At 22.9% G+C, this 17,957-nt stretch overlaps 2 protein-coding genes across 7 annotated transcripts; one reads left to right on the forward strand and one right to left on the reverse strand.

Annotated features, from left to right (window-relative positions):
• Positions 1-958: 958 nt before the first annotated feature.
• Positions 959-9,535, reverse strand: LOC114123803 (ubiquitin carboxyl-terminal hydrolase 30 homolog). 2 transcript variants are annotated; one of them, XM_027986898.2, is made up of 9 exons: positions 9,268-9,535; positions 7,673-7,822; positions 6,355-6,527; positions 6,104-6,273; positions 5,920-6,034; positions 4,718-4,915; positions 4,457-4,638; positions 4,033-4,152; positions 959-1,931 (listed from the first exon to the last, which is right to left on the reverse strand). In XM_027986898.2, the coding sequence occupies exons 1-9, from the start codon at positions 9,380-9,382 to the stop codon at positions 1,832-1,834; spliced, it is 1,323 nt and encodes a 440-aa protein (XP_027842699.1). In that variant the 5' UTR covers positions 9,383-9,535; the 3' UTR covers positions 959-1,831. The 2 variants fall into 2 exon arrangements, with proteins under 2 accessions (XP_027842699.1, XP_027842698.1); XM_027986897.2 differs by having other exon boundaries at positions 4,018-4,152.
• Positions 9,536-10,216: 681 nt separating this feature from the next.
• Positions 10,217-15,485, forward strand: LOC114123812 (cytochrome P450 315a1, mitochondrial). Of its 5 annotated transcripts, none has more exons than XM_050203403.1 (8): positions 10,217-10,437; positions 11,256-11,682; positions 11,841-12,022; positions 13,167-13,385; positions 13,653-13,786; positions 13,910-14,125; positions 14,197-14,409; positions 14,791-15,485. In XM_050203403.1, exons 2-8 carry the CDS (start codon positions 11,303-11,305, stop codon positions 14,893-14,895), a joined length of 1,449 nt encoding a protein of 482 aa, XP_050059360.1. In that variant the 5' UTR covers positions 10,217-10,437; positions 11,256-11,302; the 3' UTR covers positions 14,896-15,485. The 5 variants fall into 5 exon arrangements, with proteins under 5 accessions (XP_050059360.1, XP_050059362.1, XP_050059359.1 ...); XM_050203402.1 differs by lacking the exon at positions 10,217-10,437 and adding an exon at positions 10,462-10,646; XM_027986909.2 differs by lacking the exon at positions 10,217-10,437 and adding an exon at positions 10,465-10,646 and having other exon boundaries at positions 13,182-13,385.
• Positions 15,486-17,957: the final 2,472 nt, after the last annotated feature.

Raw genomic sequence — 17,957 nt, forward strand, 5'->3', positions numbered from 1 at the left:
TATCTAATACATCGTCTTTCATCTTTCAATGCAATTATTCCTCAAGATAATATCCCAAATATTGTACAACATGTCAACATATTATATTTGACTATAAGACCAAAACTATATCTATAATTGAATAGCAGCTAAATTTGCTTATGACTTGCCTATAATTTCTATAAATACGAAACTCGGTATTCTTACAGTATCCGTGAAATTACAAAACCGGTATCTTATGAATAATGTATACCAATTTTAGATTTAAAGTTAAATAACAAACTTTTATTAATTCAAATTCAAATAAAGTGAATCGAATTGATATATTTCAATTAGCAAAAAGAATTACTAACGCTTTTTAATAAATACTAATTAAGTACCTAGTCGACTATGTGTTTTATAATAATATAAGATTTGAATTATTTATTCACTAATTCACTATATATTTTAGATTTGAGCAAAATAGTGATGAATTTATTGATTTTACAATTATACCTTGAATGGCAGAGAAAAACCTTGATCTTCATTTTCAGAGTTGTAGTAAGAGTTGCTGCCCCACCCACCCTTAAAAAATGATCTTATATTTTTTTTCAAACAAAAAATTTTAAAAAAAATGATCAGTATTTTTAAACTAAAATAACTGTAAGCCTATAAATATAATATATATTATATAAACAATTAAATTAATTTTGAAAATTAAATATTTTTTTTTTTAATTACTTTAAAGTTTAAATGAACAAAAAATAAAACAAAACTATAAACAAGTTACTTCATGAAATAGCAACTGTTAATTTGAGAATCACCATTTATTATTTTACTTTATACAAAAACTGTATATTTTAAAAATGTTTTCTTCTTGTATTTAAAATGAAAAAATGTACAATAACTTAATTATTGCCATAATTGAACTTTTAATAAATTATCATGAAATACACATAGGCTACATAGCACAACAACAAATCAAATAAGTACTAAGAAACACTGTTTAATACCAACAATATATTTTTTTTTGAAATTGTAATTACAAATGTAAATGTAAACAAAATTACCATCCTTTTAAGAATTGCTGTCAAAGGAAATCAGAGATAGTAACCTTTGCTAAATTCAGCCCAGGTAGTTTTTAGTTGCTATTTAAATCTAGTTGAAAATTGAGTTGATCAGAAGGTGTAGGTAAAAAATAAAAAATTCCCATTTTTTAAAATCATTGGAAAAAATGGAAATTTTCAAACTAAACTTTTATCGACTTATATTTATTTTTTACATATTTGATATAACTCAAAAATTAATAACTGATATCTTAAAATACTTGATAAAGATTAATATTTCTGAGGCGTTTAAAAGGCTTTTATTGATTTATTAATTTTAAAGTAAGTTATTTTATAGTTTTATTTATATAACTAAAACTCACTTAAAATTAAATTATTAAAAGCCTATTAAATGTCCTAGATAATATTATTACCTTTATACAAATTTGCTATAGTTTAAGTTTGTAAGATGAAGACAATGCATGTGGGTATGATTTCATAAATATTTAGGTATAAAATAATATCAAATAATTAATAGTGTATCCAAAATGTTCACTTAACCATTAGCTGTAACCAATTATTAGAAAAAAGAATTGTAAGAAGGTATTAACCTATTAATAGAATAATATTATACAATAATACAACCATTTAATTTCTAAACAAATTATAATCTAATACACATGTACATTATAACAAAACAGTATTACTGTACAGTGTACATAAGAAAACAACTATTGTAAGTCTTGATATTTAATAAAGGCAGTCTTCAGTTGAAAAACAAATTATGCTATTTAAAATTTTAATTTGCTTCTAAACTAGTATATTTGTTATGTGTCACATTTTTCATAAAATAACATATAAACAACTGATTGTAGAACTTGTTGTAATGTAACTTCCTCAATGTGTGCATCAGAAGTGAAAAACCATCTAAAAATATTTAAATAAAACAGATGTGATTAATATTTTTTATTATTTTTAAAATATATCTTGTTTTATGATTTTTGAATTTGATCTAACTTGATTAGTGGTGCCGTGAACTTTTGTTTATATGAAAGTAAGTACCCATACATACATTTATATAGCAAAGTAAGTACCCACCAACCAATTGTTTATTTATTAATAATAGGCAGGATCAAACATAACAAAATTTATATAGATATAACAAATAAAAGTATCAACAAAAGTATTACAGTAAGACTTTACAATACAATTAACTAAATAACTGTTATCTTACAGTAAATAGCGAGTTGATTACAAGATTCATTGGTTAGATGCATTAAGGCTATAAATCAGATGATAGTAGTTTCTGAATTAATATGAAGGACTCATCCTAAAATCCCCAAATTCATTAAAGTATATAAATTAATTATAAATAAAAATCAAATTTGGGATCATTGGAATCCTCCCTCTACATCAACACAAAGCAATTGCTTCATAAAATGGCTTTTTTGTAGTCACTGCCCCAAATAAATAATAAGTATAAACAAATGTTTATAATTCATATTTACATTCCACATGTACAATAAATAGAGTTTTCTTTACAATTCTTTAAGATAATTTGTATACTATTTTTTAATTAATTGTAATAACTTTGGAACCATTGATCAAATGTTCAAAGACTTGTAGACAAAGTCATAATAACTTAAGACATTTAGACATAAACGTGTTAACTGCGCACTGATGCCAATTGGAGTCATGAGGATAATTCAGCAACGTCTTTGACAACATTTGGAATCCAATACATATTTAAAATATATAATGATCCCCTATACGTTGCTGAATTTTATTTTATTATTATTTAGCGTAATTAAACGTATATTTCAAAATATGTGATTTTATGTATGAATGTATGAACAATTTTTATATTATTTTTAGAAAAGTGATATACGCAATCAACGTGTTAAAGAGTATATTGTGTGTCTTTCAAAATATTAGTTTTTTTTTTGTTATGGTTAATAAATAATAATAAAAATATTAAATTGGTTGACGGGACTTAAAGCACTTAATTTGTTAGATAGCTTTAGCTGTTAGTTAACAACCATAATTTATATTATCTTTAAAAATGTTGACATTTTTGCTATAACTAAACTTTAGATCAATAAACTTTGTTATATTGGAAATAATGGAAAAACGCAGCATCTTGCCCTCAAAAATATTATCACAATTAAATTTTATAATAAGTATATTTACTCTAAAACCAAAATTGAGCGAGTTCTACCCAGACTTTGCAAACTCTTTTTGTTTATGTTGTATGTATGTATAACGGAGACAACACATGCAGGTGTTGCGTCCTCTTAATAATTAATAATTAAACTATTCACATAGATTACAGTTATACAAGTCTTGAAGTTTATGTAAGAAGCGTGAAGAGAGTACATGATTAGTAGATAATAGCTAGGTAAACTATTATAAACTAACTCAAATATAATCATATAATCAAAAGTAGCATAAAAATAAAAATAGCTATCACTTATATATGTTCAATTAGTAACTATGATTTAAATAAGATTTTTTCCTAAACAGATATTATTACATACTTTTAATTTATAACTTTTATTTTATTTATTTAAACTATAACGGGAGATTTTAAAAAAGGAATTAGATTATTCTAACTAAATATATCATTAAAATTTAAAATTACAATGTAACAGATAAATAATATTATTAACTACAACATTTATCGTGGAAAAAAAATGACTGAGACTAAGCTGAATCAACTATGGGTATTAAGTTTTATATTTTATTTTTCCATGGATTATTATGAATTAGAATCATAATTACTTATAAAAGATTATACAATAAAATTATTTTTAAAATTTCATAAAATATTTGAAGTATACTTAATTGATATTTCTTGGCAAGGTCTGTTAAACATGCAAATAATGCATATTATAATATATTATTGGTTAATAAAATGTCCTAATAATGTAATTTTTTTAAAAACATATTATAATGTATTATGCAGACATTCATTGAGGGTTTTAAAATGGGGGCATGCAAATTATTGAAATACCTTGTTTCACTGCACCTGTGTCTAGAATGATCTGTTGTGGTTCCTCTCCTGTATGTACTAAAATGACCAGTATTATGCTCACCAGCATGGACAATAACAGCTTTTAATCTGTATGTATACTTATTTCCTCTTAACCTATACAAAATATATATTATTTAAAGGAAGATTAGTTAAGGTAATTAAGAAATATAAACAAGCAATAGCATAATACTAAAATATACAAAACATAAATATAATATTTGTTATCATTAAGTTATAATAAATAAATGATAAAATGACTATATTTTGAGATAAAATTAAAACCATACAATACTACTGTTAAAAATTAATGAAATATTTTTATGAGAATTTTAAAATAGTTAATATGAACTAAATAATTTCCACAAAGAAAATTTTCAAATCCAAATGTAAAATTGTTTTAATTATGTACAATTTTTACCTTTCTAATGGTTCAGAAGAACTCCTTTCTCTAGATTGCCTAATTTTGCTTAATTGGTCATAAACACTGGTATATTTATCCATGTGTAAATATTCTGGAAATTCCACAAAATCTTTTCTTTTTAATGGTCTATCTTTAGAATATTGAGTTCTTACTAAGTGTAGACATAAACATGAAGGTAGCTAAAAACAAATAGTTAATTATAATTATTTATTATTTTATTATATGCAATAGTTAAATTAAATTAAAAAAATAGGTTACTTTTCCAAATTTGACACTCTTTATGTATGATTTGCCATCTGTTTTGGTATTATTTTGATCACAGTTTGTACATGGTAGATTTTCTAGGTTCTCCTTTTTGATATACTGTTCTAAAATATCTGTTAATTCAATTTTCAGTTGAGGATATTCGGGTAAATTCAATGATATAACATAAAATTTTTCATAATTTAAGGATAACTAAAAAATTGTAAAAAAAAAAAAAAAATAGTATATTAGGTATTACATATAAATCATAAATATATTTTAAAATATAGATATTTCACACCAGTATTTAACATTTTAAAAATATAAAATTAAATTTCAATAATCTTTATACCAATAATTTTTGGCTTTTTTTTTTTTAAAAAATACAAATATATAGATCATACAGAAATGAACACCTTAAAATGATGTCAAGATAATAGTAATTTCTAAAGCGTAGTATCAGGTTGGAACAATATATGTATAAGATTGATTATATGATTAAGATAATGTCAGTGGACTTTTTGTTTTTTTTTTGTCTCTACCCTATGAGTAACAGAAAATTTGTATTCATCAGAACTAACTTTGTGCTGTTAGCTTTAAGATTAGTGAATTAACCTATTACATATTATTAAATTTAAAGGTAAAAATATTATTAAACATATATTACAGGTTTTTATTGATATTTTAATTTTAAGATGAATTATGGGTATTTAAAAATTGTAATAACATAAAATTGCATAGTTATTAGTGTTATAACACTTTAAAATTAAATTATTTTAAATAAAAAAAAATACCAAAATAAAAATATAAATAATGCTCAGATAATATGTTTACCTTTATGTTTGATAATAGATATTAATTCTAAAATTGAAGTTAACACAAAATCTGTTATACCAAACTCAAATTTGGTATATTGTATATGTCTTAGAGAGAGAAAATATAATTCATTAAAATTTTCATAAAGAAAAAGATTTTTAAATAATTGTTCACAAGGATAGAAATTTTAGTTAACAAACAACTTATACTCTTTTTCACAAAATAATGTTATCATGGTAGAACAGGTATTGCAACATAAATATTGACTTTGTCTTATTTATGCGTCAATGGTTTGAAGGGAATTCACGAACAAAAAAACAATGATTCAACACATAGGAAACAGTTCTGTTCTCGCGTTAAAAATTTATAAATTATAAGTTATAAAGTAATTAAAAACATACTTTGTGATGACATAAAGAACATTCTATATTATTTGACAGATAACCCAAAAATGGGGCTGGTTTAACATTTTGATTTTTGTCCAATGATTTCTTGCTGCTTTGTAAGACTATGTTTCTATAAAAGAATTATTTCAAATTAATCAATTGAATAAAATAAAAAAATACTGATAACAATTTATATTACCCAGATATATTAAGAATATTATTAGATATTACAGCTGTATTTTCTAATAAACTCCCTTCAGCTTTAGATGGATTGTATACATTAATGCTAACATTATTTACAATTTTCATTGGATTTTGTATATTTCTTTTTTCTATTAAATTCTCATTAGTTTCTAAGCAATCAGCTAACTAAAAAATGTATTATATTACAAGATATTGTGTTATACACTATTTATATAAATTAAACTCTTGATTAAAGAATAAACTTACACTACAACTTGTCTTGTACGCTTCATCTTCAATCACAGAAAATAAATGAATAAACAATTCATGTACATCAGCTTGAAGGTTTGGCTTGAAATGAAATCCAACTTTAGTTAAAATAGTTACTAATTCTATTGGAGAAAGTATACCATCATCATTGTACCTAGCTCCTGTTAAAACTGTAAAAAAAAAAAGACAAAATAATAACTTAATAATAAGTATAAAAAATTTAAAAATCATTTTACTATCTACTATTCAGGTTTATCAAAACAGATGTTAAAGTAAATTAATACTGGTTTGTGAAGATATGTTGTATAAAATACAGATAATATTTGAACATGGTCAAAAACATTATATTCAATAATATAATTAGGTGGTTGATTACAATGTGTATGTAATACATTAATTTAGCAGTGACATGAGTATACAATTGGGCACTAAAACAAAAAACTTTAGGGGTCCTTCTCTTTTTTAGAATAAATGTGAAAGAAAATAAAGGAGTTTATATTATATCTTTAATGATGTATTTTATAAGTCAGTTGTAGAAGTTAAAACTAGGGTTGCCAATTGTCCAGTTTTCAGCTGGACAATTCAGATTTTCTGATTCCTGTCCAGTGTACCTTTCAACTGGAAGCCATAAATGATAAAAGGTCCAAAATTTTAACAACAGTTCGTCTTGTCAAAAATTTTGTGAATTTTTTGAAATAGAAAGTGATCATATATTAATAAAGGCGGAACAAAGCAAGAAAAAATACAACTTTAAAATAGCAAAGTAGCACTTAATTGGTATACATTAACTTAATTTATTATTATATTATATAATATTAATTATTTATTTACTCATTTATTTAATTAATATACATGTTATATTATATACTTTTATTTTTTTACTATATTATCAAAAGTAGAGCAATAAACTAATAAAAAAATTAATTATTCATAATAATAAATATTTATATTAGACTAAAATAAAAAAAAGTTTTTCAGTTAGATGTTCAGTTTTTAAAATGAAAAAAATTGGGAACCCTAATTAAAACTTTACTTAACAAGGTTTTAAAGTCGCAAAGTTGTCAATAATCTGTATTTTAAATTTCTATATAAATAATATTTTTTGTTAAAAAAAAAAAAAAAAAAAAAATAGTATTTACTATATTAGTATTATTAAACTTAAGGCAATAATGTAGTCACATTCTCCGCATTTCTATATGCACGCCGCCACTGCAATTTAGTAAGTACTTATTCTTTATTACGGTAAACATATTTTTACAAACCAGACATTACAAATAAATGTAATACAAATGGTTATTTTTCTTAAAAACCTTACATTTAAGTGTTTTATTCAGTGTGTAGGATACAGTTGAAGACTTAGGTTGTTGATTTAACCACTCGACAAACATAGGACAAGAAGCAAGTGATTGTAATAAAGTATTTAAATAGCAAGTAGATCCTAAATTTTGTAATCCACAAAAACCACCTGTAAACAAAAATTATTAATTTTATAAAATTGTATATTATTTCAAGATCAAACAATGATCTTATATTTTTATTTTATCTTGAACCTTAAAAATTGGTCAATTTACTGATCTAATATTTACGAATAGATTCAATTGAGTAATGACTGTCTATGTTCAAACAATTTTTTCAAAACATTGTATCTGAATTGGGAAAATATCTTTTATTTTAAGTATTAATAACAATACCTACTAAAAAAATGTATGTTTTTAAGTAATAATTAATGTTCTAATGCTCAATTTAATGGAACATTAAACTAAAAATGTATAACAAAAGAACTTTAGAATTATTTTTAAAATTTTTAATTAAGGTATAAGTAAAGAAATTATTCTGTGATTTAACTATATTTAAAAAATTAAAAACAGTGGTTAAATTTAATTGTTTTATTTAAGTCAGTATAAAATAAAAATAGCCACTCTCTAAAATATACACTTGTTAAAAAAAATTTTAAAAATAGTTTGAAATTGTAATTTTAAGATATATAGGTACCCCAACTTTTATAAAAAGGTAATTTGTTTCTTGTTTGTTTGCTATAACTTCAATTTTAAATGGAAAAAAGGGTTAAAAATATTTCAAACATTTTCAGATTATATGCCATTAAAAGTGTATACCCTTTTTAACAATTAAAAATCTGCATTTATTGTAATATTTAAAATAATAAAACCAAATTATAAACAAAGAAATATTGAAAATAATATAAATTTTATCAAATACAAATTTACTAAATGTTGATGTTTGTGTTAGAGTTATAATTGTATAATACAATATAATTGTGGGCTGTCATAATAAAATGTATACGTAAATGTGAATAATGTCCATGACGTTGGACTAATAAAGAATACTTTTGTTGATTGGAGATAAAAAGTTATAAACCGAATTATGTATTAGTAGCCTTAAACTGATTATATAATATACAAATTTATCAAATACTACTAATAAAAAAAATATATTTACATACATCACATTAAAAAAAACAAAAAAAAAAAAAATAGAATGTCACTTTGTAAGAAAAACAACTATGGGATCGCTAGCAGTTACATGACATTCAACATGTTAAAATTATATCCTTTTTAAAATTATAATGAAAAAGAAATTAAATGATAAACATTTGAATAATTTAAAAACATAAATACCTAAAACTTAAAAAAAAACTTTATTAACAAAATATGAAGATTTTTTTTTTTGTAAGTACGATCTTTATTGATATTTTATCTTTATTATTTACTATGTTTATTAAATACCTTAAATACCTGCTAGAATATTTGTACCTTACATATTATTAATTACTGTTAATAATGTGTTAAATAAAATTAATAAGAAAGTAAATTTATTTTCTACATTTCCATACAACTCATACTTATATACATCCAGTTTATTAATTAAAGTAGTTAATTTAGGTTAACTAACTTTTTTTTGATGATTTTGGTTTATTTGATGGACCAAATAATACATAGGCTACCAATGCTAATCCAGCTCCAGTTACACCAATAAAAGCTAAATGGTTTCCATTTATCTTAAACATTGTAAAATTTATAAGTTCATAGTTGTTACTGTAAAAAATAAATCATCATTCACTAATAATTATACATTGAAAAGACACTATTATTCTAAAAAAATAAAGCTATAAAATCGGTATAATAAAAATCGAAAACTTAATGAACTTTGAACAAATTGTACCTACGTTAAAAATCATAGTTACGATCACATGATAATCAGTCAATCAGATAACACCCATTTTCCCTCACCTGACAAAATTATTAACCATATGATGATATTGTGATAAAAAAAAAAAAAAAAAACAGTGTGGGTATTTAAGACATAAGTGCGGTCGCGGTGTTGACTCTACTGGTAATTATAATTTATGGTTTCCTGTTAATTATTGATTGTTTGAAATTACGATTTAAGATAATTATTTTAAATCGTGATCGTGATGTGATTGGTACTTCGGATATAAAAAATTTTGTACAGATTTATCACAGACTTTTATACGAACTATATAGAAATCTATGAGATCATCATAGTATAAGGTCTATGGAGATAATACATACTATAATATTACCTATAGTATTAGTATTATTATTACTATTATAAATACTTTATAATAAAAATGATATTATAGGTATTATAATATATAATAATATATATATATATATATATATATTATAATATATTAGAATATATAATAATATGGGGGTTAAAAAAAAATATTAAATATTTGAATTCTTTTTACAATTATTGTTGAATTGTCGAAATCGTCCGTGTCCGTGGCACTTGCTCTAAGGTTAACTCAGATAAGAATGAATTATTTATAAATTATTATTTATTATTATGAATTTATTTGCGTTTTACTGTAAATTGTATTATAGTGAAAATATAAATATAAACATAATTATTGTTAGTTATGATAATAAATTATTAATGAATTATAAAAACGATTTGACGGTTAAAAATGTTAAAAAAATTTAAACATAATAGATAATAGTAATAATACATAATAGTCTTTTCTTTCAAAAAAGCAATAAGTAAAAATGATAACACCCTAAATTATGCTGACATCTGTATAATCATCCTAGATAGGTATGTTTATCGTTTATGATTTTATATTGTTGGTACATTTTAGTTAAATATACTCAAATAGATACTTAAATTTTCTATTAGTATTGCATCTATTGAACTTAAGTTTGTACAATCATAATTTTCAGTTTTATATGTGTGTATAATATTTAAAACTGGTCAATAAGAATTATATTTTTACAATTTGAAATATAAAGGGCTACAATTAAATAGTATGTATCTAACTCTAATTAGAGACTTCAAAAGTTTAAAAAATGGTTTAATTTTTCTGAATTTTTCTTTTTGAATACCTACCTGTATTTTCATTGAATATTTGATCTTTGAAGAATAGTATGAAACTAAATCTTATTATATATTATTCATAAAATGTATTTAAAACATTTTATTAATAGATATAGACATTTGTTACAGTATATTTGATTAACGGACCATGATAAATTCAGATCATAAATACTACATTTCGATTAGTTAGGTACCACAATTATTAACATTCTTTTTAATCATAATATGCACCATACTATTTATAGAATTAAAATATTCAATGTGTAACAGTCATTATATACTTCCAATGCAAACACTCTATACTTTTTCATTATAAATAATTATTTTTTATCCTAGACTCATTACTTTAACACTTAATTGTGTTTATTATATTTATTATTTTGTAATTGGGTTATTTTAATCATAGTTCATAGATCAGTATCAATGAAATATAAACATTATCAAATGTCAATGAACACACATTTTATAAATTTTTTGTTGTTTTATTATGTTGATTTTTTTCAAATTCATTTAATATAAAAATTGTTTTTATTTAATAGATTATAGCAGAATATTATAGCCCATAACATTTGAAAGTATTTATACAATGTCTAATAGATACTGCTCATTAGTTTTAGTAAATTTTACTAAAACAAGATTTATGTCTACATCAAATTTAAAAAATATAAGAACTAAATCAAAAAAAGAAATACCTATTGTTAAGGGTTTACCAATAGTTGGTACAATGTTTTCAATTTTGGCTGCTGGTGGTGGTCGTAAATTACATGAATATATTGATAAACGTCATGAACAATATGGTTCAGTATTTAGAGAAAAACTTGGTCCTGTTGATGCAATTTGGATTAGCAACCCGTTAGACATGAAATTATTATTTGCACAAGAAGGAAAATTTCCTAAACATATTTTACCTGAAGCATGGTTACTTTACAATGACACATATGGCCAACAAAGAGGACTCTATTTCATGTAAATTATAATATTATTTATAAAAATCCTTAACTCAAACAATATTTAATTAATATAAATTTATGAACAGATATTACAAAGCAATAAAAATATTATTTCTAACATTTTTAATCTTTAACCTTCTATTCATTTTAATGTTATATTTTATTTGTTTTTAGGGATGGAAAAGAATGGTGGAAATATAGACAAATATTTAATAAAATTATGTTAAAAGATTTAAATGTACATTTTATTGAATCTTATAAAATTGTAATTAATGATTTATTAAACGAATGGGAATTGAAAGATGGACAAGTGCTTCCAAATCTTATAGAAGATTTATACAAACTTTCAATATCATGTAAGCTTTCAGTGTTTAACTTTAAATTAATAAATAATGAATGTTAAATTATTGTTTTCATTGGGTAAATATAACAATACAATAATTAAAAAACCTCTAATAACTAATCATTTTATAAATTTCAAAATGAATTATAAAACTTAAATTGTGTAATTTTACTGTTATAAATTTGATATAAATGGGATTTCTTATAAAATAGGTATACAATATTTACTTTATAACACACTACATAACTAGTTATTTCTTTGTATTATTAATATAAATACTTTTTTAATTATACCGGTTTGATAACTTTTTCTTATTCTTTGTGTATTTAATAATTATTATTCATAGATAACTATAAAATACACAATTAAACTAGGTAATAATAATTAAATAAAAATAAGTTATCATTTTTTTTCTTCTTTGGGAGGGAGAGAACTTCAAATGTTTTCTGTATTTGTTACTCAAATATACACACGATTTATTATATATTTATATGTATAAGTTATTATTAGGGTTCGAATTTGAAGGCAATATAATTAATAAAAAAAAGCATTTAAAATGAAAAAAGGCATTAAATTTATATAAAAAAGCAATACAAAAATGTACCACAAAATTAAATATAAATATCTACTAACTAGTAAACATTAAAAAAATAATTTGATGAACAATCTTGAATCTACACATTATGAACATATCTTTAATCTTTACATAGGTAGTATGGGTAGTTTTATGGCCATACCAAATACTCGATTAAACGAAAATAACCTATAAAGTATTCGGCAATATTGCAAAGAATAAAACCTATTTGTACCAATAATACGTAAGTTGTGTTTAAAATTATTAAAGAAACTGAAAGTTAAACACAAAAAATGCATTTAGAAGTACAAAAGACAAAAAAAAAACAAAAACACTATTATAAGTAAAAAAGGCAAAAAAAATACGCCCATTGTTTTAAGAATTAAATTAAAACACATTTTTGTATAAAAATTATTTTTCTATTATGATTATTAAAATAAAGACTTTTGCCTTCGAATCCGAACCCTAGTTATTATCTAAACTGTATTTTTATAAAATATACCATACTTTATGTTAATTAATTATTTAAGTTCTAATTTATTTTTAACAGTTAATATTACATACAAATTATTAAATAAATTAGTTAAATGGTTTACAGTTATGGTGGCTCATTTAGTTGGAGGAGTTTATGATAATTATAAAAATGACATATCAAATGATGTAAATTGTTTAGCACAAAGTATACAAAAAGTATTTCAGTGTACTGTAAAATTTACAGTTATTCCTGCAAACATTTCTAAATCATTAAAACTGAAAATTTGGAATGATTTTGTACTTGCTGTTGATAATTCTATTGAAAGTGGTAAGATTTTATTAACCAATTAACTAAATTAACTAATTATTTTATAGTGAAACTTTAATGAGATTACATAAGGATCTGTATGTAATATATGAAACCTTAAGAAATTCATAAGATTTTATTTCTCATAAGATATATGTATATAGAACATTTAATTATACCATTGATTATACTAATAACATTGGCAGTGTTATAAAAAAAATACTAGTATACCTCTTTTGATACAGTTTGTACTAATATAAATGTATTTATATATTATTTTTTTTGTAGCAAATAATTTAGTTTCAAAATTAATGAGCTTTAATGGTGATGGTTTATTAAATTCTATACTAAATGTTCATGACATACCTATTGATATGGTTAAGAGGCTGATAGTTGATTTTATAATTGCAGCTGGTGATACTGTAAGAATTTAAAAAAAATATATTTAATACTAAATTGTTTTCATATTCATAAACTGTTTAATTATTTTTAATGTATGTGTAAAATAATTTGCTAATATAAAATTTTAATTGTGTATTTTAAAGACTGCTTATTCAACTCAATGGTCTTTATATACTCTAGGGCTTCACAAGAGTATACAAAATAATTTAAGACATAGCTTATTAGAAACAGATTTTTTGGAATGTGATTATTTAAATAATGTTTTAAAAGAAGTTTTAAGAATGTATCCGTTGGCACCTTTTCTTGCAAGATTTTCTCCAAACGATATATATTTAACAGATCACATGATACCTGCAAATGTATGTTTATGTTAAAAATTCTTTTATTTTATGAATTTATATAATTATTTAAATTTTACTACTGGTTATAGAGTTTAGTTGTTATGTCAATGTTTACAAGTGGTAGAAATGGAAAATATTTCAATAACCCTGATGATTTTGAACCAGATCGCTGGAATCGTCTAAAAAATAATAAATATAAAGGTGTAAGTGAGCCATTTGCAACTCTTCCTTATGGATTTGGTGCAAGATCATGCATTGGACAAAAAATGGCACATGTTCAGATGTGTTTGACACTAGCAGAGGTATAAAACTAAAAATATTATAAACTAACAAATCATTTTAAAAGAATGTGCTTTATCTGGTTCTACAAACATTCAACAGAGCATTTTTATTCACGCTTTAACGAATATTATTAGTAATACAAAATTGATAGATTATATATAAGTTATTTTGTTGAAATTTTTGTTTTTGTTTTTTTTTTTATTTGTGTGGGGAAATTAATAGGTTACATAAGTACACAATATATACTAAACATTATATAAGAAAAAATTAAAAACTATTTTAACAAAAATTCTTTCTCTATCTTTATTTAAAATATTTAAAACATGTTAAAAATATTTTTATTTTTATTAAGTATAGATTTATTTTAATGTATTTAATAATCTGTGTACTTTTCAATATAGTGCATCAAAAGATATGAAATACAGACAATGAAACCAGTGAAAATTGCATTAGATTTAATTACAGTTCCAGATAATCACATAAATATAAAACTAAAAAAGATATAATTTTTAAGTTATTAAATTATTTATCTTTATACCTAATTAAATAGGTATTGGCTCATAAAAACAAAGCCGTAACTTAGGGTGAAAGGTCCATGGATCCAGACCCAACGCCCCCTCGAAATTTTTAAAAAGTAGAAATATATAATGTAAATTATAGATAAAAATGACAAGTCTTCAATATTTTGATATTTAAAAAAAATTTGTACCCCCCTCCCCCCCTGAAATTTTTTTTTCAGTTACGGCCTTGCTGATAAAAATATTGTAATATCTTCAATTATTATAGTTAAAATTTAAAATATTAAGTATAAGTACTAAGTATACAGGGAAATTATATTTACCAACTGACAACTTCTATAATTATCACTTATTTATAAGTAAATAGTAAATAGTTACTTATTATATTGTACGGGTTCTTTTTTTTTTGAACCAACGGCTCCGCGGAAACTGCTTTCGCATTACCTACGCGAGACTTCTGGTTATTATACCTTTAAATTTACATGTATTTTTTATTGTGATTATAAAATTGTGTTATATTTTAAAATTTTGTTTTACATTGTGATGATTAATAAAATAATTAGTGATCACTGATCATACTTATTTTCCTACTTTTTCAGCTGTTTATTTGCATTCTTTCTCTATTCAATTTTAATTTTTAATCCGTAAAATATATTTATTGTTTTAATGCTTATCAGTAATAGGTAAGTAATCAGTTATTACTGAGCATGTCGAAATGTTTTTTCGTATACTTAACACTAAATAAATATCTCAACTCATTAAATCAGGATTTTTGAAGAGCTATTAGGTATCTAAATACAAATTTATCAAAACATTTTATATTTTAAGCTCTTAAAATACACAAGATTAATTTTACTTTTATAAGAAGCCCTATTTAATTTTGACACCTACAATATTTTCGTATGCTCAGTGATGTAGGTACTTAAACATATTTATAGGGGAAGAGGAAAAAAAAATGTATGTGTACAAAGTACGACTTAATTATGTATATTATGTAATTTTTTTCAGGATAATTCATTGTACTCTGTTATTTTTAATAAAATAATAAATTTACCTAAAATTGTACCATACAATTTGATAGTTAAGTTTTGCTCTTCAATTTCAAATATTAATACCTATCTACAGACTACAGAGATCAAATAAGGTGGCATTCTTTCTTTGATGCTACACAATATACATTTTAATGATCGACTTATCTCTCTAAATACACCTGTAGTTAAGTTTAGAAATAGTCATGAATTAATATAAATATATACAAATTGGCTATTATTTATTTGCAAAGTAAGAAAAATTTAAAATATAGTGACATGTTAAACAAAGTGGAATGTAATATAATATAGGTCATTCCATTGCTTGGATTGGCGGGTGCATGATTTTAGGTCGTTATATGTTATGTAATATTTCCATACATAATAACTTAGGTGACCATACATAATTAATACCTTTACCGACCACAAGGTCACAAAGGCAGTAACCTTATTCCCCGTATGTATTATTACTATAAGTAAAATAAAAGTAAAAATCTCATACGTCATAAAAAAAATAATAGAACATATAGAAAAGCACAAAAAACTGTAGACTTTAAAGACTGAAAAATAAACACCTTAAGTTTTTTTTAATGAAGTTTAAATGTGTATTAAATTAAACCCGTGTATTATGTATGTACATATTATTATAAGAACACTAAATTATAATATATAAATGAAGTTATTGTTAACTTAGGAGAAAGTACAAGTATTCTTTAAATTGTACTACAGTAAAGTGTAAACTGTAAACCCGAAAAAATGTATCATTGAAAAAGTTAACAGGTCGTTGAAATTTGAACACTACCTACACAATCGCCGTATTATTAGTTGTTATTTATATATTATATTAATAATTATTAATTATATATCATTTATGATAATAATATTATCTATATCTAATAGCTATGTAGCCTTATAGGTATAGCTAAATTTAGCCATGCTTATACCTAGGTATAATCTTAGACCTATTATCTAATAGGTCTATGGGTATAATGGTTAAAAACTTCTGGGTTCTGTTTAAAAGACTGCTAGGAAATAGGAATGCACTAATTATATACAATATCCTTGAAGATTAAATTAAACTTTTGGAACTCAAAAATGTTATATTGTGAATATCGGGAAATTAGTTAAAGTTGCTTTTGTTATGATTTAACTAATTTAGGTATTGATATAACTTTTTAATTTCAAAATCAGCTAATTGATTATACCTATTATACATTAATACGCTATTGAAACTATTTCAATTGACAATTTTACATACCTATCTAATCATAATAATTATAGTGTAAATAATTGTATTTTTATTCAGTTTATTAGTTACTGCATAGACCTGTCACCTGTAAAGAGAGTGGATATTAGACTTTTTATATAATTAATTGCAAAGTGTAGGTAATGTTTTATTTCAATTCGATTTGATTACTAGAAATTAATATATTACCTATGCGCTTTGTTACATCCATTATTCAGCTTGACTGAATTTGAAGATTGAAACAAATTGTTCTATTTTTATTGATTGTAAAATAAATTTAACATCAATAACAAAGGTCGTAAGTTACATGGAATATTACAAATTGATTAAGTAAACAACTAGATTACAACAATGTTTTTATGTAAGATTATAAAATTTTATTTGCTTAAAAAATAATAAAAAATAATCATGTAGGTACCTATACATTTTTGTTTATAAATCGGTCCGAGTGCAATGTAAAGGTTATATGATATTTTGTGATCAATCTGGTTTTGATTATACTTTTAGCAGTCGGTTATTATAGGTATGTGTTTTAGGGGCCACCACCAACATTTGTTTTCTCTATCTATTTCTCATATAATATAGGAACAAAGGTATTTCGTATTTCCACAATCGGGTAAAGGCGCCTAGTGTATATTTTATAGAGAAGAATATTTCCTTTGCATTGACCGGATAGATTTTTAATATTTATGTTTTTGAATAAGTGAAAAATAATTGGAAATTTTAATTTTAATTAAAACATGTTTGTATTAATTATGAAAAATGTAAATATTAAA

The sequence above is a fragment of the Aphis gossypii genome, chromosome 3 (genome assembly GCF_020184175.1).
Source record: "Aphis gossypii isolate Hap1 chromosome 3, ASM2018417v2, whole genome shotgun sequence".
NCBI lineage: Eukaryota > Metazoa > Arthropoda > Insecta > Hemiptera > Aphididae > Aphis > Aphis gossypii.

Coding starts and splice junctions, on each gene's coding strand:
- LOC114123803 (XM_027986897.2), bottom strand. CDS start 9,382: ATGTTTAAGATAAATGGAAACCATTTAGCTTTTATTGGTGTAACTGGA. Junction 6,274..6,354: donor CGTACAAGACAAGTTGTAGT/GTAAGTTTATTC, acceptor TACATTTTTTAG/TTAGCTGATTGCTTAGAAAC. Junction 1,932..4,017: donor CACAGGTGCAGTGAAACAAG/GTATTTCAATAA, acceptor AAATATTTTTAG/ATGGTTTTTCACTTCTGATG.
- LOC114123812 (XM_050203403.1), top strand. CDS start 11,303: ATGTCTAATAGATACTGCTCATTAGTTTTAGTAAATTTTACTAAAACA. Junction 11,683..11,840: donor CAAAGAGGACTCTATTTCAT/GTAAATTATAAT, acceptor ATTTGTTTTTAG/GGATGGAAAAGAATGGTGGA. Junction 12,023..13,166: donor ATACAAACTTTCAATATCAT/GTAAGCTTTCAG, acceptor TAAATAAATTAG/TTAAATGGTTTACAGTTATG.